Here is a 27,303-nt window from a genome sequence, read left to right as displayed (position 1 = left end):
ATCCACCACCCCGTCCATAACGCCCTAGAAAAACCCAAGCCTACTCAATGGTGCTTTTCTGCTGTTTTGTTTTACATTGTATTGTTTTTTGTGTTACTGGGATTAGGGCAGTATTGGGAATGAAACCCTGGTCTCAATGGGTTTTCCCTGAATAAAGAAAGAACACAAATAAAAAATAAAATAATGAATGATATTGCTCCATCTCACCTGGATATGGGACGTGGAACCATGGTGCGCTGGTGATGGCATCCAGGTTCACGTCAGTCCTGGCTGTGTAGCCATACTGGTCCGGCTGAGAGGGAAGGGCTTCAAAGATGGTTAGCAAAAAGCAGACCAACCAGGCACCACACATCCCAAACAAAGCCTGTGGATGAACAGAAAGGAGAAATGTATTGTTTAGTTTACTGGTCATGCTCTAGATTGGTTTATAAATTACCTATCAAATCGTACACAATGTATAATGGCGGATGGTTGTAAATCTGAGTCCATAGAGGTGTACTCAGGTGTTCCGCAAGATTCTATTTTGGGCCCAGTGTTGTTCATTTTGTATATCAATAACATTGGGGATCTTATTGAAACAGCAGATGTTCATTTTTAGGCAGATTATACTGTTCTGTATTCAAGTGGTAGTAGTTTATCTTTAGCTTTTGAAAATGCCCAAATAGCATTTAACATCATACAACAGAATCTGTGTGATTTAAAGCTGATTCTAAATTCGGGTAAAACAAAATGCATGGTATTTTCAAATGCCTGGCATGTTGCAAATCATGTCATTGCTACATTGGCTGGACATACTATAGAGCAAGTTAAAGTGTGCAAATATTTGGGTGTGTGGGTTGATGATAAGCTGAGCTTCACTGTGCATGTAGAGAACTTGATAAGGAAGCTCAAGCTGAAAATAGGATTTTATTACTGGCATAAGGCTTGTTTTTCTTTTGAGGCCAGGAAGGCGCTGGTATGATGTACGTTACTGTCGGTTTTAGATTTTAATGATGTTATATACAGTGGGGCAAAAACGTATTTAGTCAGCCACCAATTGTGCAAGTTCTCTCACTTAAAAAGATGAGAGAGGCCTGTACTTTTCATCATAGGTACACTTCAACTATGACAGACAAAATGAGAAAAAAAATCCAGAAAATCACATTGTAGGATTTTTTCTGAATTTATTTGCGAATTATGGTGGAAAATAAGTATTTCGTCAATAACAAAAGATTATCTCAATACTTTGTTATATACCCTTTGTTGGCAATGACAGAGGTCAAATGTTTTCTGTAAGTCTTCACAATGTTTTCACACACTGTTGCTGGTATTTTGGCCCATTCCTCCATGCAGATCTCCTCTAGAACAGTGATGTTTTGGGGCTGTTGCTGGGCAACACGGACTTTCAACTCCCTCCAAAGATTTTCTATGGGGTTGAGATCTGGAGACTGGCTAGGCCACTCCAGGACCTTGAAAAGCTTCTTACGAAGCCACTCCTTCGTTGCCCAGGCGGTGTGTTTGGGATCATTGTCATGCTGAAAGACCCAGCCACGTTTCATCTTCAATGCCCTTGCTGATGGAAGGAGGTTTTCACTCAAAATCTCACGATACATTCATTTTTTCCTTTACACGGATCAGTCGTCCTGGTCCCTTTGCAGAAAAACAGCCCCAAAGCATGATGTTTCAACCCCCATGCTTCACAGTAGGTATGGTGTTCTTTGGATGCAACTCAGCATTCTTTGTCCTCCAAACACGACGAGGTGAGTTTTTACCAAAAAGTTATATTTTGGTTTCATCTGACCATATGACATTCTCCCAATCTTCTTCTGGATCATCCAAATGCTCTCTAGCAAACTTCAGACGGGCCTGGACATGTACTGGCTTAAGCAGGGGGACACGTCTGACACTGCAGGATTTGAGTCCCTGGCGGCGTAGTGTGTTACTGATGGTAGGCTTTGTTACTTTGGTCCCAGCTCTCTGCAGGTCATTCACTAGGTCCCCCCGTGTGGTTCTGGGATTTTTGCTCACCGTTCTTGTGATCATTTTGACCCCACGGGGTGAGATCTTGCGTGGAGCCCCAGATCGAGGGAGATTATTGGTCTTGTATGTCTTCCATTTCCTAATAATTGCTCCCACAGTTGATTTCTTCAAACCAAGCTGCTTACCTATTGCAGATTCAGTCTTCCCAGCCTGGTGCAGGTCTACAATTTTGTTTCTGGTGTCCTTTGACAGCTATTTGGCCATGGCCATAGTGGAGTTTGGCGTGTGACTGTTTGAGGTTGTGGACAGGTGTCTTTTATACTGATAACAAGTTCAAACAGGTGTCATTAATACAGGTAGCGAGTGGAGGACAGAGGAGCCTCTTAAAGAAGAAGTTACAGGTCTGTGAGAGCCAGAAATCTTGCTTGTTTGTAGGTGACCAAATACTTATTTTCCACTATAATTTGCAAATAAATTCATTAAAAATCCTACAATGTGATTTTCTGGAACTTTTTTTTCTCATTTTGTCTGTCATGGTTGAAGTGTACCTATGATAAATTACAGGCCTCTCTCATCTTTTTAAGTGGGAGAACTTGCACAATTAGTGTCTGACTAAATACTTTTTTTGCCCCACTGTATATGCAGGCTTCAGCCACTACCCTGAGAGCACTTGATTCAGTGTATCATGCAGCCCTCAGGTTCATTACAAATCAGAAACATCTAACACTTCATTGTGATCTCTACAGCGCTGTTGGCTGGTCGTCATTGAACTTGCGTAGGCTTAAACACTGGTATACACTGATTTATAAGGCCATATTGGGTAAAATGCCATTGTATCTCTGTTATTGTTTTGTCAGGTCAGTAAATAAATACTAATTACGGTCCCATTCTGATTTGCTTCTAACAGTTCCAAAAATTAGAACAGGTCATGGTAAAAATAGTTTTGGTTACTTAGCACCGTGGTCCTGGAATTCCCTCCTGAACATTTTAAAATGTGATGATCTAGTGTCGTTGGTGGAGTTTAAACACTTGATCGATGTATATATCATAGAAGAGTGTAATTGTTTTTAGGCCAGCTGTCTTTTAGTCAGGATGTAAGTGTTTTTAATGTAATATGTAATTGTTGTACTGTATGTGTATAGTTTTGTTTAATGTTGTGTTAGTGTATGTAAGTTGTTTTGTCTGGAACGTTGTTCCCCCTGCTGCTATTGGACCAGGTCTCTCTTGGAAAATAGATATTATCTCTGAGAAAAACTCTGCATAAATAAAGGTCAAATAAAATAAATAAATAAAGTTTAAACTTTGTTTCAACATATTGTTTAGTTTAGACATCTCATTAAGACATCGTTTAGACACATAATTTAGAAACATTGGTTAGTTTAGACATCTCAATCATTTAAAAATACAATTTAGATACATTGTTTAGACATATCATTTAGTTTAGATGTCGTTTAGACATCGTTTAAAGACATAGTATTTATGCTGCTACTTTGTGGCATGTTTTTGTTTGTATTCATTGTGTCATTTCCATCAGACGTCAAGTTGAAATGTGAATGGTAGGTATCCATGCAGAGAGGTGACAACTCTAAAGTGCTGCTAAAATGTAAATGTAAGGTGTGTGCTTGTCTTGACATACAGTACCTCTTCCACATTATCACAAGTGAACTCCAGAAGTTCCCTAGCTGCAGGGTGGAACATCCTCATTCTGATACTAAACTCTAGGCTTGTTAGGCTCTCTTACAAGCTTTTTGTTGTGATGTTGACACCTGAGTGACACTTCCCAACTGGCAAAATTTGAGTTCTATAGAGGTGCATCGAGGAGTAGATCGGTGTGCAAATAAGAATGACTAGACCCTGCTGTGAACTCCTTTTCATCTATGGTTTAGCTTTTTTTCTATCCCATCCTTTTTTAACTTGCCTTTGGCATAGACTGTCCATTAATCATCACTCCCAAAGGAATGTATTGCTACTAAATTGGTGTTAAAAGAGAAGGCACTGAGAGTGACATTCATATTATGCTTGGCTCCAAAAGTGTTCTGTTCCTGTAGCGCACAGTGGGCCAGTTTCCTGGACCCAGATTAAATGTAGTCCTGGACTAAACAACAAGCTCTCACATCAGAATCAGACGTTCATCCATGTTTCTCCAACGTCAAATTTAGATGTTCTTTAAACACGTCAAATTTCAAAGTGTTTAAGGTTAAGTTTAGGCATTAACTCCACATTTTTAAGGTTAGGGTTAGATTTAGTCATTAACACCTATATCTTAAGGTTAGGTTTTAAATCAGAATGGTTAAGGTTAAGGATAGGCTTAAACCAAAACTCAAAAACTACTTTCTATCGCTGGATTTGAACATGCAACTTTTAGCACCAGAGGCAGATGCTTACACCCATCCGCCACGTCCTAGTAAAACTGAAACCTGCAGTGGTCTAAGGCACTGTATCGCAGTACTAGCTGTGCCACTAGAGATTCTGGGTTCTAGTCCAGGCTCTGTCACAGCCGGCCGCGACCGGGAGACCCATGGGGGGCGCACAATTGGCCCAGCATCATCCGGGTTAGGGGAGGGTTTGGCCCTGTGGTGGGCCCGGCGCAGTGCACATTGACACAGTCGCCAGGTGTACGGTGTTTCCTCTGACACATTGGTGCGGCTTTGTTGGGTTGTGTTTCGGTGTTTCCCCTGACACATTGGTGCGGCTTTGTTAGGTTGTGTTTCTGAGGACGCACGGCTCTCAACCTTCGACTCTCCCGAGTCCGTACGGTAAGATATTTCTGGTTTAAGTATACATTTAATTTAGAACAATAGAGTTTTTATGGTAACAGATGTGTGAATGGTAACAATGTTCATACATTTTCTTGTAAGAAACGCATTTTCTTTAAACAGAAGTTGTATACTGCAGGTGTTTATGCAAGGGCTACGAACGTCTACGAAGGGCTACGAAGGGCTGTGAAGGGCTACGAAGGTCTACGAAGGTCTACGAAGGTCTACGAAGGGCTGTGAAGGGCTACGAAGGTCTACGAAGGGCTACGAAGGGCTGTGAAGTGCTGTGAAGGGCTACGAAGGTCTACGAAGGGCTACGAAGGGCTACGAAGGTCTATGAAGGGCTACGAAGGGCTGTGAAGGGCTACGAAGGGCCAAAAAGTACACGCAGTCTGTGTCTGAAACGTTGTAACGTGTGCAGAATTAAAGTGTGATTTACAAAACGGTGATGTACTGTATATATGAAGCAAGTATCTTTCAGCACAGAAAACAGATATAGTAACTTACTGAAAACAGCTTAAAGAGAGGATACTGGAACACTTCCCACTTCTTATCCTTGTAAGCAATCAAAGGAACTTCAACTTTGCTCAGGTACTGAGAAAACAGAAGGATGAGGCACACTGTCCTGTGGGAAGGAAAGACAAACACAAGGATTCTCACGCACATTGGACCACCTTAAGCCAGTGGTTTCTAACCCAGGGCCAAAATAACTTACACATTTGAGTAATTTAGCAGACACTCTTATCCAGAGAGATTGCAGTAGCAATCGGGGTAAAGTGTCTTGCTCAAGGGCACATCAACAGATTTTTCACCTAATCAGCTCGGGGATTCAAACCAGCGACCTTTCGGTTACTGGCCCAACACTCTTAACTGCTAGGTTACCTGTCGCCCCCATATATAGACTTGACATGTTTTCATACACATCAACTTGGAGTGAATTAGCTCGAAGAATAACATGTCATTACATGCGGTTGTGCGAGTGTGATCCCACCCTTTATTTAAGACATTAAGACGTTGCTTAAAGCTCACAACAAAAGGGAGATTACGGCTAATCCTGGGTGATAAAACTAACTGAAATTCATAGTGTATTAAAGATAAACCCCAGAACATATTATGACAATCAAATGCATGTTATCTTATGTAATTGTGGGATACTGATGGTAACTATTTGTAGATTGATAACAGCGCTCAGATGAGTGATAACCTGTTCACTAAGTTTGCATCCCAAATGGCACCCTATTCCCTATGCGGTGCACGGGCAAAAGTAGGGCACTATATAGGGAATAGGGTGCCATTTGGGGCATATTTCCTAACACTACACTGCCTGGCCTTGGGTGCTATCGGTGCCGTCTAATATTGTGACAGCTGTATGAAGCCGGTCAAGGGTGTTCCCCACGATGCAGATCCTCTCTTCAACTCCCAGCACTGTTTCCAGGAATAAAGCCTATCTAATTCACTATCGATACATCCAACCATGCAACCACAGTTTTTGCCTCCATAGCAAACCTTCCCAGAACACAGGCTAGATATGTGACCCCTATTTTCATTATTTACCTTTATTTCAACATGGAAGTCATGTTGAGACTAAAGTCTCTTTTTAAAAACGAGCACTGGCCTGCGCATTACAAAACAAGTCCATCAATAGGCAAGTATAGATAAGCATAAATATACACAATACACATATTAACATACAAAACACAGTCAATTAAAACAAACACATTCTTGATTATAAAAATCAGTCAGTTGTCAGTTGTCAGATTTGCCTTAGGGACACTGAAGCATCCAGTCGAAACGTACTGTATTTTGGAGATTATTCCAAACATAGGGTACAAGGAAATTAAAAGCTGATTTACCTAACACTCTAGACACACCTGTGAATGGGTTTGATAACTTGTAATTTGATGTTAGGTAAGTCGGAAGTTTGTGGAGCAGAGCTTTGTAAACAAAAATAGCTTGTGACTTGAAAGCGGTCCAGCCAACCTTTGGTAAAGAATGCAGTGATGAGTAATTAAAATGTTTCCTGTGATAAAACAAAGGACGCTATGATAAACAGCATCCAGGGGTTTGAGAGTAGTGGCAGCTTTGGTTCAGAGATTGACAGTTTTCCAGAATTTAGACGGATTCCCCTTACTACCAGAAAGAGTGGTTACATAATAATTTCCCCAGCATAAAGGGCACTTGACAGAGGTTCCAAGGAAGGGTGTGGATGCCTGTCTGCCAGCAGTGGAGGCAGGTGAAGGAAATGAGGATGGCTGGAATGGAATTAATGGAACGGTATCAAATGTAGACATTGGTCTAGAAGCTCAGTGGTCACTTTTGCAGCTTCCATTCATAAACCGACACTGTCTGGCACAGCAACAACAACAGTGGCCTCCCCGTGACTCGGCTAAGCTCCTGAGCATGCAGGAGGACTCAAGATGGTAGGAGAGAGGGAGGAAAGGGGCACTAGGCTAAGTGGGATGTGGCTGATTAGTAGCCAGACATGGAGACAGGATCCCACAAGATTCTCTCACCGTAATGCATTTAGTTATGACATTATCCAGAGACGCCCACCCGCCCGCCCCTTTGTAAATAAAGATTCAACATTTCACAGGGGTTGGGGTGGGGTTGGGTGGGGGGGGTAAGAGTTGAAGGAGAGGCTGAGCGAGGGGTGCAGTGAGTTGGCTGGTGACAGTTCTGTCTGCAGGGCACTTTTTAAGATCTGAGGCAGTTGGAGCTTTGTCAGATTAACTGGTAGGGAGCAGATGTCGTCCGTTCGCTGGGCAAAGAGCCTGTACAGACGGGCATTTAGGACAACACAGATCAATAAATCGGAAACATTTGCTTAAATTGTCATTTGGGGATGAGAGTTGAATAGCATGACTACTGAAGTCGGGACTGAAGTTGTGTTACTTGAATCAGAACCAACTATTGTGACACAGATAAAGCCTGAACATTGGGTCAATTGAAGCTGTGTCTCCTGGGAAAATATTTTGTTTTCTCCTTGCTTACTGTGAGTTACCTCTTAGAAGAGACTGTCACATGTTCTACTGGCTTGTTTGTTAGACCACACGGATCATATGTGACTCATTTTAGGAAACTACTTCACAGGAGAGGCATTTGGAAGTAAACATTTGTTTATCAAAATGCGTTTTTTAGCAGAAATGCCTTCTGGAACATGTGCCTTAAAAACAAACTTGTATGCCATCTGTAAATACTGTGGTAAACCACAGGGTGTTGGATTTGAGCGCACAGGGATGGACACAGAGACAGGGAGATTCTAGTCAGAAGGCACGCCTTTATGACTAGAATCTCAACTTAAAACATACATTTCAACATAAAATAAATGTAACAACAAAATAACTTTCTGGGCCACCTCCTCGTATTTGGTTCCGTGCCCCGGGAGCTTTGTTCCCGCCTCTTGGCTCACTCTCTGCCTCTCTTTTTATCTCCTACGGTGTGCCATGGTGCTCCCTATATGTGGGCTGCACTGCTGGTTGGCATTCTCCCCTAATTGCCCCTAATTTGTGCCATCAGCTTAGTGACCTGCAGTGTTTGCCATTATAATATACCCTGATGAAGACAGCTTGTCTGTAGGAATGTTGGTTATTAGGTTATTACATTATTGCATCTGAGCTCCTAAAGTGTGCGGCTCACATTTTCTTTTTTGAGTGTTCTACTCCACTAACCAGAACCTCGCCTAAACGGGTGTGCATTTCTTTCGCCTCCAGACCTCCCGGGATACCATAATACAAATAAAATTGTTAAATTATGAGCCTAGTTGGTTTAGCCACGGAAAAAGTCAGGAACCTTCACCCTAGCCATACATGATTAGCTGAGATAAAGGATGGGCTGGACATGCCGGGAGATGAGTTCAGATTGGTCTGCCATGTCTATAACATGAGCTGCTCAGTATGTGTAGGTAATCCTCTCTAACACAGCTTTTTTTTAAAGATATCACGAAGAACTACAAAAAAACACCTGTCTCCGGATTATATTTATGAAATAAGGGCAACCGTGGCATCCGTAACAGAGAGGGAGAAGCGTTCATCCATGTATACAGGTAAGAGAGTCTAGTTAGCTACATTTTCAGATATTATACGTTATTACTTTTGCCAGAAAGTTATTTTCTTTGCAGGTTAAGGTGTACTGTTAGCTAGCTAGCTAAAGTTAACTGGCTGGCTGGCTCACTAGCTAACGTTACGTGTATGATCTGTGTAGTAATATTATTCGTATCTCAGAGACATTTGCATTGCTAGTTAAAGCCTAATGTTAGCTAGCTAGCTAACATTGAACCTAGTTGGTTAGCTTTAGCTACCTGTAGATTCATGCATGGTAGTAACGTTATGATTTGGGATTATGGCTCATTGTCTAGCTAGCTATATGTCTAAACAAAAGACCCCACTATGCAAGGAACCATTTCATTGTACAGTTTACGCCTTCTGTGTTTGTGCATGTTACAAATAAACATTGATTTAATTTGATATGGTGTGTGTTTGTCTGGAGAAATAAATGAAAGGTTCCATCGCTGTAGGAGCTGTATCTATTATGCTTTGTTTCAGGGCAAACCGGATCACTCAGAGTTCCATTGTGGCAATTGTGTGACCGTTCCTGGTGCAAGAACAATGTCCTATCCCGGAGCTTGGGTGAATGACATTACAAAGCTGCTCCTGAATGTACCACGTCAGAACTTGGAAATCAATTCTATCGTAGTCCACGTGGGTTTTAATGACATTATGAAGGGCAGCTCTGAACAGTTGAAACTGGATTTGACTCTCTGCTACTGTAGACACTAATAAAAGACCCATCATATCTGGCCCCGTGCTCTCTCTGAATTGTGGCATTGAACGCTTTAGCGAGATTTTTTCTCTTCCCAACTGGCTGCGTGATTATTGCAGCTCCATGGGTGTAACTTTTGTTGACAATTTTGATGCCTTTTGGAAACAAAACACGTCTTATAAGTAGTTTTGGATCCACCCAAATCATTTGGGTTCCTGGATCCTTTCACAGCATTATAGAGACAATGAATGATCAATGACCCGAGCCCAGCTCAGTTAATCCCTATCATTGTGACACTGAGCTGTCATGAATCTTCAGCAAATGTACATTATACCATGGGCATTGGTAGACACAATGTAAGTACCCTAATTTATGTCCCTCTAACTGCCCTGAATGCCTCTGCTGATCCTACAACTATTGTATGCAATAATCATGTGCCTATGAACCAGATGTATACTGTTAACACTGAGGTGGTGTGCCCTAGTAGGAAGTCCACTGTGTGCAGCTCACCCTGCACAAACATAAATAACATGAACATATCTACATCTGCTAAGCTTCCTAGTAAAGCAATGAAAATAAGCAAGCATCCCAGAAGAAAAGTGCGCAAAATAGCCCACATTAACACAGCTTAAGAAACAAGGTTCATGAAATCAATTATTTCATAGTAACAGATTAAATTTATATTCTGACTATCTCTGAAACTCACTTAGATAATACCTTTGATACAGTGGTAGCAATACATGTTTATAAGATCTACAGAAATGCCAAAGGTGGAGGTGTGGCCATTTTATTTTCAGAACCACATTCCTGTAAAGCTTAGAGAGGATTTCATGTTAAATACTGTTGAAGTAATATGGGTACAAGTTTATCTACCTCGCCTAAAATCCATTCTTGTGGGAAGCTGCTATAGGCCACCAAGTGCTACCAGTCAGTATCTGGATAAAATGTGTGAAATGCTTGATAATGTATGTGATATCAACAGAGAGGTATATTTGCTGGGTAATGTAAATATTGACTGGTTTTCATCAAGTTGCCCACTCAAGAGAAAGCTTCAAACTGTAACCAGTGCATGCAACCTGGTTCAGGTCATCAGTCAACCTACCAGGGTAGTTACAAACAGGAATGAAATCATCAACATGTATTGATCACATCTTTACTAATGCTGCAGAAATTCGCTTGAAAGCAGTTTCCAGATCCATCAGATGTAATGATCACAATATAGTAGCCATATCTAGGAAAAATACAATTCCAAAGGCTGGGTCTAATATAGTGTACAAGAGATCATACAGTAAGTTTTGTAATGATTCCTATGTTATTTGTCAAGAATATTTGTTGGTCTGTTGTGTGTAATGAGGAGCAAACAGACGCTGCACTTGACACATTTATGAAATGCTTATTGCAGTTACACACCCATTAAGAAAATGTCTGTAAAAACTATTAAATCTCCATGGATTGATGAGGAATTTAAAAATTGTATGGCTGAGAGGGATTAGACAAAAGGAATGGCAAGTAAGTCTGGCTGCACAATGGATTGGCAAACGGATTGCAAATTGAGAAATCATGTGACTAAACTAAATAAAAAGAAGAAGAAACTACAAAAAAACTAAGAAACTATGAAACAAAGATAAATTACATAAAGAATGATAGTAAAACACGTTGGAGCACCTTAAATGACATTTTGGGAATAAAGGCAAACTCAGCTCCATTATTCATTGTATCAAATGGCTCATTCGTCACAAAACCGACTACTTAATGATTTTTTCATTGTCAAGATTAGCAAACTTAGGCATGACATGCCAGCAATGAGTACTGACACTACACATCCAAGTATATCTGACCAAATTATGAAAGACAAGCATTGTAATTTTGAATTCCGTTAAGTGAAAAAATGATTGTTGTCTATCAACAATGACAAGCTACCGGGGTCTGACAACTTGGATGGGAAATTACTGAGGAAAATAGCGGACAATATTTTCAATGTAAGCCTACTAGAAAGTGTGTGCCCTCAGGCCTGGAGGGAAGTAAATGTAATTCCGCTACCTAAGAATAGTAAAGCCCCATTTACTGGCTCAAATAGCCGACCAATCAGCCTTTTACCAACCTTTAGTAAACTTTTGTAAAAAATTGTGTTTGAGCAGATACAATGCTATTTTACAGTAAACAAATGTCCTTCCGTTTCAGCATGCTTAAACGGAAGGACATTCAACATGCACAGCACTTACACAAATGACTGATGATTGGCTAGAGAAATTGAAGACAAAAAGTATTGTGGGGCTGTTTTTTTATACTTCAGTATGGCTTTTGACATGAATTGATCATAGTTTGCTGATGGAAAAACGTATGTGTTATGGCTTTACACTCCTATCTATCCACTATATTGTGGATAGATAGTTACCCGTCTAAAAAAACACAGATGGTGTTCTTTAATGGAAGCCTCTCCAACATAATCCAGTTAGAATCAGGAATTCCCCAGTAAAGCTGTCTAGGCCCCTTACTTTTTTCAATCTTTGAGTAAAGCCAGTGTGTCTATGAATGCGTATGACTGAACATTATACATTTCAGCTACTACAGCAACTGAAATGACTGCAACACATAATTAACAAAGAGCTGCAGTTAGTTTCAGAATGGGTGAAAAGGAATAAATTAGTCCTAAATGTTTCTGAAACTAAAGGCATTGTATTTTGGACAAATCATTCACTAAACCTCAACTAAATATTGTAATAAATCATGTGGAAATTAAGCAAGTTGAGGTGACTAAACTGCTTGGAGTAACCCTGGATTGTAAACGGTCATGGTCAAAACATATTGATACAACAGTAGCTAAGATGGGTAGAAGTCTGTCCATAATAAAGCGATGCTCTTCCTTCTTAACAGCACTATCAACAAGGCAGGTCATACAGGCCCTAGTTTGGTCGCACTTGGACTACTGTTCAGTCATGTGGTCCAGTGCCACAAAAAGGGAGTTAGGAAAATTGCAATTGGCTCAGAACAGGACACCACGGCTGGCCTTTGGATGTACACAGAGCGCTAAAATTAATGATATGCATGTCAATCTATCCTGGCTCCAAGTGGTGGAGAGATTGACTTCATCCCTACTTGTATTTATGAGCGGTATTGACATGTTGAGTGCACCGAGCTGTCTGTTTGAACTTGTGGTGCACAACTCGGACACCCACGCATAGCCTACAAGACATGCCACAAGAGGTCTCTTCACAGTCCCCAAGTCCAGAACAGACTATGGGAGGCGCACAGTACTACATAGAGCCATGACTACATGGAACTCTATTCCACATCAGGTAACTGATGCAAGCAGTAAAATTTGATTTAAAAAACAGATAAAAATACACGTTATGGAACAGCGGGGACTGTGAAGCAACACAAACATAGCCATAGACACATGCATACACACACACGATAACATACGCACTATACACACATGTACACATGGATTTTGATTGTAGATATGTGGTAGTGGTGGGGCAGGGGCATGAGGGCCCACAGTGTGTTGTGAAACCTGTGAATTTATTTTAATGTTTTTGTAACGTCTGCTTCCAACTCACACCCACAAACACGTAGATCCCCTGAACGCAGGCCACTTTCCAGCCCACTTTCCAGCTCACACTCTCAAACACCTAGATCCCCTGAATGCAGCTCACTCTCCAGATCCCAATCACCTGAATTCTAATCACCTGTTCACACACCTGTATGTCATTATCACACCTTATTTAGTTCAGTTCTTTGCACCCCATCACTGAGGTATTGTTTGTTTTGTGACACACGTCTTTCAGAGCGCTGAGTTTCCTGTGATTTACACCTGTGTATGATAGATTTTGCCTGCCTCACTAATGATGCCTTTTTGCCTATACTTTAGCCTATTGGATTTCCTGTTATCTTCCTATTGCCTGATCTCCCGGACTACGTTTCTAGCCTTTTCCCTGCCTGTACTGTTGCTTTTTTGGACCCCCTGTGTATGACCTTCTGCCTGCCCCTGGACCCAGCTACCTGCCTCCTCCTGTGTATGACCTTCTGCCTGCCCCTGGACCTAGCTACCTGCCTCCTCCTGTGTATGACCTTCTGCCTGCCCCTGGACCCAGCTACCTGCCTCCTCCTGTGTATGACCTTATGCCTGCCCCTGGACCCAGCTACCTGCCTTCTCCTGTGGGCCTTTGCAATAAACACCTACTGAAACCAGCTCTCTGTCTCCCCTCTGTGTTTTACAGTTTTTAAAATTGTATAACTGCTCTAATTTTGCTTTACACCGGGAAGAGTAGCTGCCTTGGCAGCAGCAAATGGAGATCCATAATTAATACAAATACCAGAGACGTTGTTCTTCACATTACCATGACCTGCATCAATGTCAAATTAGGATATAACGTTAGGCCAACGAGACAGTATCCAAGTTCTAAAATTCTACAGTAGAAAGGCCTGCTTTAATTTTGTCACACTCACAACCGTAAGCTATTTTCTGTAATTAGCTCGCCATTAACTTGTAAATAATGATCTTGTAGTGAGTTTATTTTCCTGTAATAATGAATACAAATGAGCTAAAGTTAAGACATTGTCAGCTATATGATATAGCCATTATTTGAACTGGCTATCCAGCTAACTTAACGTTGGTTAGCTAGCTAACAGGCTAGAAATAAGCCAAAACATTGTTTAGAATGTTGCTTTCAGTTGCCTGGTTTGCTAGATTTACATAATACTAAATACATTTTTAAACAGATGGGTTTATTGGTGTTAAAATACACCAGTCATGCAATTTTGGACCACCAGGCTGCTGATGTAATGTAGCTTGTTTTTGTGTATAATCTTTCATAACGACAAGTTTGATGTCAATATAATTTTATTTTACTTTTATTTAACTAGGCAAGTCAGTTAAGAATGCATTCTTATTTAACAATGACGGCCTACACTGGCCAAACCCTCCCCTAACCCGGAAGGTGCTGAGTCAGTTGTGTGCCACCTTATGGGACTCCCAATCACAGCCAGTTGTAATACAGTCCGGGATCAAACCAGGGTCTGTACTGACACCTCTAGCACTGAGATGTCGTGCCCACTCGGAAGCCCTAAAAACATTAATGATGTGAATGAGACAACTGTATACAGACATGTCGATAGACAAAGTATAAACCATTCGTGAAAGCTTTGGTTGTTTAGTGTCACACCCTGATCTGTTTTACCAGGCTTCAAATCAAATCAAATGTTATTTGTCACATGCACATGGTTAGCATTTCACGAGTGTAGCGAAATGCTTGTGCTTCTAGTTCCGACCATGCAGTAATATCTAACAAGTAATCTAACAATTTCACAACAACTACCTTATACTAGAGATTTGAGTCAGTATGTTGGCAGCAGCCACTCAATGTTAGTGATGGCTGTTTAACAGTCTTATGGCCTTGAGATAGAAGCTGTTTTTTAGTCTCTCGGTCACAGCTTTGATGAACCTGTACTGACCTGACCTCACCTTCTGGATGATAGTGGGGTGAACAGGCAGTGGCTCGGGTGGTTGTTGTCCTTGATGCACTTTTTGGCCTTCCTGTAACATCGGGTGGTGTAGGTGTCCAGGAGGACAGGTAGTTTGCCCCCAGTGGTGCGTTGTGCAGACCTCACTACCCTTTGGAGAGCCTTACGGTTGTGGGCGGAGCAGTTGCCTTACCAGGCGGTGATACAGCCCGACAGGATGCTCCCGATTGTGCATCTGTAAAAGTTTGTGAGTGTTTTTGGTGACAAGCCAAATTTAATCAGCCTCCTGAAGTTGAAGAGGAGCTGCTGCGCCTTCTTCACCACACTGTGTATGTGTGGACCATTTCAGTTTGTCCGTGATGTGCACGCCGATGAACTTAACTTTCAACCTTCTCCACTATTGTCCCATCGATGTGGATAGGGGGCTGCTCCCTCTGCTGTTTCCTGAAGTCCATAATCGTCTCCATTGATTTGTTGACATTGAGTGTGAAGTTATTTTCCTGACACCACACTCCGAGGGCCCTCACCTCCTCCCTGTAGGCTGTTTCGTCATCGTTGATAATCAAGCCTACCACTGTATTGTCATCTGCAAACATGATGATTGAGTTGGAGGCGTGCATGGCCACGCAGTCATCGGTGAACAGGGAGTACAGGAGAGGGCTGAGAATGCACCCTTGTGGGGCCCCAGTGTTGAGGATCAGTGGGGTGGAGATGTTGTTTCCTACCCTCACCACCAGGGGGCGGCCAGTCAGGACGTCCAGGACCCAGTTGCACAGGGCGGGGTTGAGACCCAGGGTCTCGAGCTTAATGACAAGTTTGGAGAGTACTATGGTGTTAAATGCTGAGCTGTAGTCGATGAACACCATGCTTACATAGGTACTCCTCTTGTCCAGATGGGTTAGGGCAGTGTGCAGTGTGATTGCGATTGTGTTGTCTGGGGACCTATTGGGGCGGTAAGCAAATTGGAGTGGGTCTAGGGTGTCAGGTAGGGTGGAGGTGATATGGTCCTTGACTAGTCTCTCAAAGCACTTCATGATGATGGAAGTGAGTGCTATGGGGCGAGTGCTACGAGTGCTACGATAGTCATTTAGCTCAGTTACCTTAGCTTTCTTGGGAACAGGAACCATGGTGGCCCTCTTGAAGCATGTGGGAACAGCAGACTGGGATAGGGATTGATTGAATATGTCCGTTAACACACCAGCCAGCTGGTCTGCGCATACTCTGAGGATGCGGCTAGGGATGCCGTCTGGGCCGGCAGCCTTGCGAGGGTTAAACACGTTGAAATGTTTTACTCACGTTCGCTGAAGTGAAGGAGCGTCTGCAGGTTTTGGTAGCGGGCCGTGTCAGTGGCACTGTATCGTCCTCAAAGCAAGCAAAGAAGTTATTTAGTTTGTCTGGGAGCAAGACATTGGGGTTCGCGACGGGGCTGGTTTTCTTTTTGTAGTCCGTGATTGACTTTAGACCCTGCCACATACCCCTCGTGTCTTAGCCGTTGAATTGCGACTCTACTTTGTCTTTATACTGACACTTAGCTTGTTTGATTGCCTTGCGTAGGGAATAGCTCCTCTGTTTGTCTTTACTCATGTTTCCGGTCGCCTTGCCCTGATTAAAAGCAGTGGTTCGCGCTTTCAGTTTTGCGCGAATGCTGCCATCAATCTATGATTTCTGTTTGGGGAAGGTTTTAATAGTCGCTGTGGGTACAACATCACCAATGCACTTGCTAATAAACTCGCTCCACGAATCAGCATATTCTTCAATGTTATTTTACGACGATATGCGGAACATATCCCAGTCCAAGTGATCGAAGCAATCTTGAAGCATGGAATCTGATTGGTCGGACCAGCGTTGAACAGACCTGAGCACGGGCGTTTCCTGTTTTAGTTTCTGTCTATAGGCTGGGAGCAGCAAAATGGAGTCATGGTTAGATTTTCTGAAAGGAGGGTGGGGGAGGGCTTGTATGCTGATAAAATTTAGGGAGCCTTGTTTTCAGATTAGCCTCCCCAGCTACAATAAATGCAGCCTCAGGATATGTGGTGTCCAGTTTACACAGAGTTTGTCTCCACCCCCCTCCAGGTGTCGCCAATCTTCCCCATTATCCCCCAGTGTATTTATACCTGTGTTCTCTGTTTGTCTGTTGCCAGTTCATTTTTTTTCTGTGAAACCTACCAGCGGTTTTCCCCTTGCTCCTGTCTGTTCTAGTTCCTGTTTTTCTCGGTTTTGATCATTCTGCCTGCCTGCTTACTTACTGACTTTATTGTCCCCATAGGGAAATGTTGTTGTAGTGTCATGTACACATTTAAAGTTAAATTCAAAACAAAATTGACAATACAACTTTCATAACAGTTACATAGCAATAAAAAAATTATATATAATAATAATAAAAAAATTAAAAAATAAAATAAAAAGACTTGCCTGGTGGCCTTACGGAGTCGATAGGAACATTAGCCCGAGCTATTTAGGAGGGATATCACACCTGGCACAAATGATTGTCTAGTTCTGTTTTTCCTGCTCAGCGGTGCCCTATACCTGCGCCCAGAGAGGAATAGTTTAAAGTCCAGGTACAGAGGGTGGCTTGGGTCTAAAATGATTATGTGAGCCTTACGGAGGGCCCTGACCTTAAAGATCTCATCCAGGCCTGACTGTTTGACTCCAATTATCTTGCTTGCTGTGGTAATAATCCTTCTCAACATATTTATCTGGCTGACAGTGGCATTGCCAAACCAACAAACAATACAAAAGTTAAAATACTCTCAATAAAAGATTTGTAAAACAGAGTCAATATAGTACAGTCTACATTAAAAGATCCCAGCTTGTAGATCAGGTCTGTACATTTACTTCACTGAAGCTTATTGTCCAAAAGGACATCCAGATATTTGTATTCCTCAAAAATGTCTGATAGATGTTGCAGAGGTAGGTGTTGTATGCTTCCTGAAGTCTATGCACATCTCTTTGGTCTTGTTGGTATTGAGGACCAAGTGGGATTCCTCACACCACTCTTCAAAGTCATCTAGGACCGGGCCATGATGTTCCTCGTCATCATGCAACAGGCTGATCAAGGCAGTGTCATCAGCGAACTTAACGAGGTTTCTGTCAATATGGGAACTAGTACAACTATTAGTGTACAAGATGTACAGGAGTGGGGACAAAACACATCCCTGAGGAGAGCCTGTGTTGTTATTGCGTATATCCGACACGTGGGGACCTATTTTGACTCGCTGTGAGCATGGCTCAGGAAGTCCAACAGCCACAAAACCAGCCCCCCATCTAAGGAGAAGTTCCAAATGAGTCACTGTGCCAGGAATGTAAGGCTGGTTTGTATTGAAGGCAGAAGAAAAGTCAACAAACAGAACCCTGACATGGGATTTGGCACCCTCTAGATGTCTATAGACCATATAATGGAGGGTAAGAATGGCATCATCAACTCCTCTGGTAGGCTGATATGCAAACTGAACTGGGTCGAGAAGCTTCTGAGTGACACTGAGAATATGACTTTTCACAATTTTCTCAAGGCATTTCATCACTAAGAATGTCAAGGCGACAGGGCGGCAGTCATTCAGCACAGAGGGATTAGATGCTTTAGGAATTTGTGTAATTATTGAGATTTTCCACAATACTGGCACGTGTTGCTGGTTCTATACTTTGCCACACCACACTAGATTATTAACCCCTGCCTGCTCTGACCTTGAGACTGTCTGCCGTTCTGGATCTTTTGCACCCTATCTGGATTACCAACCTCTGCCTGCCCTTGACCTGTCATTTTGCCTGCCCCTGTACTAGTAATAAACTGGTGTTACTTCAACACTGTCTGCATCTGGGTCTTACCTGAAATTTGACAGTTTAGTACACTACCGTACTCACTCTGTTTAGCACATGGCCTTATATGTGAAAGAGATGGGTGGGGTTAAGGCTTAAGAGGGTGTGAACAATTGTCATGCCCTGACCATAGACAGCTGTTTAATCTCTGTTGGTTGGGGCATGATAGTGACTAGGGTGGGTCATCTAGGTGATTAATGGTTTATGTTGGCCTGGTATGGTTCCCAATTAGAGACAGTTGTTTATCGTTGACTCTGATGGGGGATCATATTTAGGCAGCCATTTCCTCATTGTGCTTTGTGGGATCTTGTCTACAGATAGTTGCCAGTGTGCACACCAGTAGCAGCACGTTTCGTTTGTGCTTGTTTGTTTTGTTAGTGAGTTTCTATTAATTAAAATATGTGGAACTCTACGCACGCTGCACCTTGGTCCAATCATTATGACTATCGTGACAACAATGCTGAATGGGTGTAGACAAAGAGCTCTCCAGTAGGTGTACTCAAATATTCACAGGCAATTTTCTCAAAGTTTCTCAACCTTTCAAGCATAATTACTTTCCCATTGTTCCTCAACTGTAGTGTATGATATACAATTTTCTAGCTCTGAGTCTCTACTTTTATCCAATGTAAAAAACACTATTTAAAATTTTGCTACATAAGACAGAATCGAGCCAGTCGGTCACATATTTGGTTTAGCATTCAAAAGGCTACAAAAACAGAGCGTATTTAGACATACAAGAAGGCTTGGTCATTGTCAGGCCCCTCTTATTATTAATGGTTTGCTCGCCTCAAGGTTGCATTGGTCACAGAACAAGTGTCATATTATCTGAACATTGAGTGCTGTGGCGCCAAGTGAAGCCTCAAGGTTGCATTGGTCACAGAACAAGTGTCAAATTATCTGAACATTGAGTGCTGTGGCGCCAAGTGAAGCCTCAAGGTTGCATTGGTCACAGAACAAGTGTCATATTATCTGAACATTGAGTGTTGTGGCGCCAAGTGAAGCCTCAAGGTTGCATTGGTCACAGAACAAGTGTCATATTATCTGAACATTGAGTGTTGTGGCGCCAAGTGAAGCCTCAAGGTTGCATTGGTCACAGAACAAGTGTCATATTATCTGAACATTGAGTGTTGTGGCGCCAAGTGAAGCCTCAAGGTTGCATTGGTCACAGAACAAGTGTCATATTATCTGAACATTGAGTGCTGTGGCGCCAAGTGAAGCCTCAAGGTTGCATTGGTCACAGAACAAGTGTCATATTATCTGAACATTGAGTGCTGTGGCGCCAAGTGAAGCCTCAAGCAACCTGTTCAAAACCTCTGCAAACCTCCATTGAATATACAACAACAGTGAAAGTCAGTTTTCACAGGAATATTGCAAAATGCCTTTTACTCACAGGGCAGCTATTCCCCAGTGGGCCCCAGATTTCTTCCCAGCTTCTATGAAGAGTGAGAGGCCAATGAGGTTGATGGTGGGAGCGATGGCCAGGGGCCCGATAAACTTCAGCACCAGACCAACTAGACCTGACAAGCCCAGTACTAGCTGGAGCATGGAAGACACCAAGATGGCCCCCTGGATCTGTGAATGACAAGGCAAAGAGATTAGCGTGAGACTGGATTAGCTTTATTCTCTGGAAGCTAATATATTTCCTATGTAAGAGGGTTGGTTATGTTTCAACTTGCCACTGCAGCAATAAACTTAGGGTACAAAACATTAGAAACACCTGCCTTTTCCATAACATAGACTGGCTAGGTGAATCCAGGTGAAAGCTATGATCCCTTATTGATGTCACCTGTTAATCCACCTGTTAATCCAATGTAGATGAAGCGAAGGAGATGGGTTAAATAAAGATTTTTAAGCCTTGAGACAATTGTGAAATGGATGGTGTACAGTATGTGCGCCATTCAGAGAGTGAATGGACAAGACAACATATTTAAGTGCCTTTGAACGGATATGGTAATAGGTGCCAGGTGCACTGGTTCGAGTGTGTGAAGAACTGAAAAGCTGCTGGGTTTTTCCAGCGCAACAGTTTCCTGGTTGTATTAAGTATGGCCCACCACCCACTGGACATTGAGCCAACTTGACAACTGTGGGAAGCATTGGAGTCAACATTGGCCAGCATCCCTGTGGAACTCTTTCGCCATTGGTCATGCTTACAGATAGGGGGAAAACTTCAATAAATCCCAGTCTGATATTGACATGCAAGTGGTAGGTCACAATCTAAAATAGTGCATTCTAATTACGTATTTACAATGTGTACGAGTTCACCATGTACATGTCCTGATGTATATACAGTGCCTTCAGCAAGTAATCCCACCCCTTTACTTTTTCCACATTTTGTTGTGTTGTTACAGCCTGAATTTCTATTATATTGAGATTTTGTGTCGTCGATCTACAAACAATAACCCATAATGTCAAAGTGGAATTTTGTTAGTATATCTCTTTTTTTATTAATACAAAATTAAAAGCTGAAATTTCTTTAGTCAATAAGTATTCAATCCCTTTTTCATGATAAGCCTAAATAAGTTCAGGAGTAAAAATGTGCTTAAAACAAATCACATGATAAGTTGCATGAACTCATTCCGTGTTCAATAATAGTGGTTAACATGATTTTTGAATAACTACCCCATCTCTGTACCCCACACATACAATTATCTGTAAGGTCCCTCAATCAAGTAGTGAATTTCAAGCACAGATTCAACAACAAAGACCAGGGAGGTTTTTCAATGCCTCGCAAAGAAGGGAACCGATTGGTAGATGTGTTTAAAAAATGTAAAAAATAAGTAGACGCTGAATGTCCCTTTGAGCATGGTGAAGTTATTAATCAGGCCTTGGATGGTGTATCAATACGGGGTGGCAGGTAGCCTAGTGGTTAGAGCGTTGGACTAGTAACCAAAATGTTGCAAGATCAAATCCCTGAGCCGAAAAGTTAAAAATATGTCGTTCTTCCCCTGAACAAGGCAGTTAACCCACTGTTCCTAGGCTGTCAATGAAAATAAGAGTTTGTTCTTAACTGATTTGCCTAGTTAAATAAAAATAAATACACCTAGTCACTACAAAGATGCAGGCGTCCTTCCTACCTCAGTTGTCGAAGAGGAAGTAAACTGCTTTGGGATTTGACCAATGTTGATTTAAAAACAGTTACAGAGTTTAATGGTTGTAATATGAGAAAACTGAGGATGGATCAACAACATTGTAGTTACTCCACAATACTAACCTAAATGACAGAGTGAAAAGAAGGAAGCATATACAGAATAAAAATATTCCAAAACATGCATACTGTTTGCAACAAGGCACTTTGGCAATACTGAACAAAATATTGGACAAAGAAATTAACTTTTTGTCCTGAATATGAAGTGTTTTGTTCGGGGCAAATCCAACAACAAATCACTGAGTACCACTCTTCATATTTTCAAGCATAGTGCTGGCTGCATTATGTTATTTGTATGCCTGTCATCGGCAAGGAATAAGGATTTTTTTTTTGATAAAAAGAAAAAGGAATACTAAAAATCCAAGAGAAAAACTTGATTTCAGTCTGCTTTCTAACAGACACTGGGAGACTAATTCATATTTCATAAGAACAATAACCTAAAACACAAGACCAAATTAACACTGGAATCACTTACCAAGACAACATTGATACCGGAGCGCCAAGTCTAGGACCAAAAGGCTCCTTATAACAGCTAGAACCCCAAAGCCACAAGACTGCTGAACAACTACTCAAATGGCCACTGGACTATTACAGTTTTGTACACTGCTGCTACTCGCTGTTTGTTATCTATGCATAGTCACTTCACCCCTACCTACATGTACAAATTACCTCTAACCTGTACCCCGCATACTGAATCGGTACCGGTACCCCCTGTATATGTTCTCATTGATGTTATGTTATTGTGTTACTTTTCATTATTTTTTTATTTAGTTTATTTGGTAAATATTTTCTTAACTCTTCTTGAACTGAACTGTTGGTTAAGGGCTTGTAAGTAAGCATTTCACGGTAAGGTTTACACTTGTTGTAGTCGGCGCATTGTGACAAATAAAGTTGGATTTTATTTGCTTTTATTTGATTTGAATGTTCCTGAGTGGCCTAATTACAGTTTTGACTTAATTAGGTATTGGCAAAACTTGAAAATGGCTGTCTAGAAATGGTCAACAATCAACTTGATAGAGCTTGAAGGATAAGAAATAATGCTCCAAAAGACTAACAGCAGAAATCAACACCGAAGGTGCTTCTATAAAGTATTCACTCAGGGGTCTTAAGAATTATGTCAATTAGCTATTTATTCATTCAATTATCTAGAAATGTTCAAACATTTCTAAAAACGTGTTTTCACTTTGTCATTATGGGGTATTGTGTGTAGATGAGTGAGAATTATATATTTTTTCAATCCATTTTGAATTCAGGCTGTAACACAACAAAATGTGGAATAAGTCAAGGGCTACTGTATGAATACTTTCTGAAGGCTTCGGAAATTATTCAGACCCCTTGACTTTTTCCACATGTTGTTAGGTTACAGCCTTATTCTAATATTGATTAAACAGTTTTTTGTCCTCATCGATCTAAACTCAACAAAAAAAAGAAACGTTCTTTTTTCAGGACCCTGTCTTTCAAAGATAATTCGTAAAATCAAAATAACTTCACTGTAAAGGATTTAAACACTGTTTCCCATGCCTGTTCAATGAACCATAAACAATTAATGAACAAGCACCTGTGGAACGGTGGTTAAGATAATAACAGCTTACAGACGGTAGGCATTTAAGGTCACAGTTATGAAAACTTAGGACACTAAAGTGGCCTTTCTACTGACTCTGAAAAACACCAAAAGAAAGATGCCCAGGGTCCCTGCTCATCTGTGTGAACGTGCCTTAGGCGTGCTGCAAGGAGGCATGAGGACTGCAAATGTGGCCAGGGCAATAAATGGCAATGTCCATACTGTGAGACACCTAAGACAGCGCTACAGGGAGACAAGAAGGACAGCTGATCGTCCTCGCAGTGGCACACCACGTGTAACAACACCTGCATAGGATCGGTACATCCAAACATCACCCCTGCGGGACAGGTACAGGATGGCAACAACAACTGCCCTCCATCAGTGCTCAGACTGTCCGCAAAAGGCTGAGAGAGGCTGGACTGAGGGCTTGTAGGCAACAACGTCGCCTATGGGTACAAAACCACCGTCGCTGGACCAGACAGGACTGGCAAAGTCCTCTTCACTGACAAGTTGCGGTTTTGTCTCACCAGGGGTGATGGTCGGATTCGCATTTATCGTCAAAGGAATGAGCATTATACCGAAGCCTGTACTCTGGAGCGGGATCGATTTGGAGGTGGAGGGTCCGTCATGGTCTGGGGTGGTGTGTCACAGCATCATTGGACTGAGATTGTTGTCATTGCAGGCAATAGACATCCTCCTCCCTCATGTGGTACCCTTCCTGCAGGCTCATCCTGACATGACCCTCCAGCATGACAATGCCACCAGTCAATATAACTATTTGTTCAGCACTTTTTAAATTTAAAAATTATACTAATAATTTAAGCTATATTTAACTAGGCAAGTCAGTATCTCAGACAACTGAGATAGGAAGGACGCCTGTATCTTTGTAGTGACTAGGTGTATTTATTTTATTTTATTTTAACTAGGCAAGTGAGTTAAGAACAAATTCTTATTTACAATGACAGCCTACTGGGGGAACAGTGGGTTAACTGCCTTGTTCAGGGGCAGAGCAACAGATTTTTACCTTGTCAGCTCGTGGATTCAATCCAGCAACCTTTCGGTTAATGGCCCAATGCTCTAACCACTAGGGTGTGTGGCCTCCACGTGCCTGTATGACCTCCCTACAACGCCTGGGCATGCTCCTGATGAGGTGGCGGATCGTCTCCTGAGGGATCTCCTCCCAGACCTGGACTAAAGCATCCGCCAACTCCTGGACAGTCTGTGGTGCAATGTGGCGTTGGTGGATGGAGCGAGACATGATGTCCCAGATGTGCTCAATTGGATTCAGGTCTGGGGAACGGGCGGGCCAGTCCATAGCATCAATGCCTTCCTCTTGCAGGAACTGCTGACACACTCCAGTCACATGAGGTCTAGCATTGTCTTGCATTAGGAGGAACCCAGGGCCAACCGCACCAGCATATGGTCTCACAAGGGGTCTGAGGATCTCATCTCTGTACCTAATGACAGTCAGGCTACCTCTGGAGAGCACATGGAGGGCTGTGCGGCCCCCCAAAGAAATGCCACCCCACACCATGACTGACCCACCGCCAAACCGGTCATGCTGGAGGATGTTGCAGGCAGCAGAACGTTCTCCACGGCGTCTCCAGACTCTGTCATGTGCTCAGTGTGAACCTGCTTTCATCTGTGAAGAGCACAGGGCGCCAGTGGCGAATTTGCCAATCTTGGTGTTCTCTAGCAAATGCCAAACGTCCTGCACGGTGTTGGGCTGTAAGCACAACCCCCACCTGTGGATGTCGGGCCCTCATACCACCCTCATGGAGTCTGTTTCTGACCATTTGAGCAGACACATGCACATTTGTGGCCTGCTGGAGGTCATTTGGCAGGGCTCTGGCAGTGCTCCTCCTGCTCCTCCTTGCACAAAGGCAGAGGTAGCGGTCCTGCTAAAACATCAGCCAGGAAGCATAGGAACTGAGAAGTGGTCTGTGGTTACCACCTGCAGAACCACTCCTTTATTGGGGGTGTCTTGCTAATTGCCTATAATTTCCACCTGTTGTCTATTCCATTTGCACAACAGCATGTGACATTTATTGTCAATCAGTGTTGCTTCCTAAGTGGACAGTTTGATTTCACAGAAGTGTGATTGACTGTGAGTTACATTGTGTTGTTTAAGTGTTCCATTTATTTTTTTGAGCAGTGTATATGTTGCAGCATACAAGACATTTCTGGACTCGTTGTTGTGCTGTGCTTACTCAAATAGGAAGGTGGAGCGGCGGTTCTTTTTGTGGGCAAATTTTGTCATCAAACTTTGTCATCAAAGTTTGGCATCCTCTGGATTTATGGTGCTTTCAAGACAACTGGGACCTTGGAAAAAAACTAGGTTGAATCATGACATCAGTGATCTTCAGGTCAGAGGTCTAGAATGAGGCTTGAGTTCCCGACTTGGAATTCTGGATGACCATCCAAAACGTATTTTCCCAGTCAGAGCTAATTTTTTCCCAGTTGACTTGGACTCACTGAAGTCTGAGATTTTCCAGTTCCAATTTTCCAGTTGTCTTGAACGTGGCAGAAGTCATGCTGGATTGACAGCATGGCCACCGTATTCAACCTTTTCTGGCGCATGGTGTTGTGTGTGAATGTTTATCCTTTTAAGAATGGAAAAAATATCCTTTCAGATAGATGTTTTAAATCCTTTAACCCAAACTTGGAACACACTCCCGCTCCACTGAATAGCAGGCATGGGACGCAAAATAGTGATTGCTTTGCAATGCTTGCAGTTAGCCACTGTTTCCTTCAAAAACCAATCACTGTTGAATTTGTTATTTCCGATGAGCACCGATACATTTAATCTAGAATTTATTTTCATATGACAAGGATTGAAAAGGATTTGCCAGTAGATTTGTCAACATGATTCATGATGATAACTGCTTGTCTAGCTTGCTAGCTAAGGTTTGAAAATATGATGTTGACAAGATCAGTCCAATCAAAGCTATGGTAGATATAACGTGATTTGACAATTTTATCTGTGGCCAATGACCTTGAGCCTTCTTGGATGGGCACTTCTAATTTACATCTATTGCAGCATCCAAGGGGGCTTGAACTGCCTAGCTCGCCCTGTAGATTCTGCAGTGACGTAGTGTCCCCATGAGTGACAGTACACTGCGCCAATCACAGCGCAACTAGTGAAGATTACCAATATATACACTCTGTATTTTCTGCTGGATGCCCCTCCACCACAGAAAGCACTGAGATAGGCTTGAACACCTGCACTTTGGAGCTGCCTTACTCAATATAGCAAGAAAGAGACCATGGTTGTATGAGGCTTTATTCACTCAATTAATTTGTTTTTACAGTGTTCGCAAACTGATATGTGACTCATTTATTTATTTTTCTTTAGCTAAACAGGTGGAGCTCTGAATGACGGCTTGCCACTGTATTGGGGGCATCCTGGGATGTGCTTTTGTATGTAATTGCTGTAAGAGCAAGTTAGCTAGCACGCTCTAATTGTAATGTTCACATTATTTCATATTTGTCAAATTCAACTCCATCTTTCATCGAATCAGATGGCTTATTCATCACAAAACTATTTGATGTTGCCATTTATTTTATGATTATTTCATTGGCAAAGTGGGCAAACTTAGGCAGGAAATGCCCACAACGAACAGTAAGCAATTGTATTCATGAGTAAAAAAACAAATAATGAAAGAAAAGCATTGCAAGTTTGAATTGTGTCAAGTTAGTGTGGGAGAGTGGTAAAAATTATTGTTATCGATCAATAGTGACAAACCTCGCATTGACGACTTAAATGGAAAGCTACTGAGGATGGTAGCTGATTATAGCCACTCCTATCTGTCATATTTTTAATCTGAGCCTAGAGGAAAGTCTTTGTC

At 42.1% G+C, this 27,303-nt stretch overlaps 1 protein-coding gene across 1 annotated transcript in view; it reads right to left on the bottom strand.

Annotated features, from left to right (window-relative positions):
- Positions 1–27,303, bottom strand: part of si:dkey-106n21.1 (solute carrier family 23 member 2) — an 81,984-nt gene that overhangs the window by 17,996 nt on the left and 36,685 nt on the right. Inside the window, exons 6-8 of the mRNA XM_021576696.3 lie at positions 20,140–20,321; positions 5,223–5,340; positions 208–364 (exon numbers count right to left, since the gene is read on the bottom strand). Of these exons, the coding sequence (XP_021432371.1) occupies positions 208–364; positions 5,223–5,340; positions 20,140–20,321 (457 nt within the window). The remainder of the gene's footprint in view (positions 1–207; positions 365–5,222; positions 5,341–20,139; positions 20,322–27,303) is intronic.

The sequence above is a fragment of the Oncorhynchus mykiss genome, chromosome 2 (genome assembly GCF_057628025.1).
Source record: "Oncorhynchus mykiss isolate SJ-2025 chromosome 2, ASM5762802v1, whole genome shotgun sequence".
NCBI lineage: Eukaryota > Metazoa > Chordata > Actinopteri > Salmoniformes > Salmonidae > Oncorhynchus > Oncorhynchus mykiss.
Note: the sequence above shows the minus strand (reverse complement) of the source record. Positions and strands in the feature narration are given on the sequence as shown.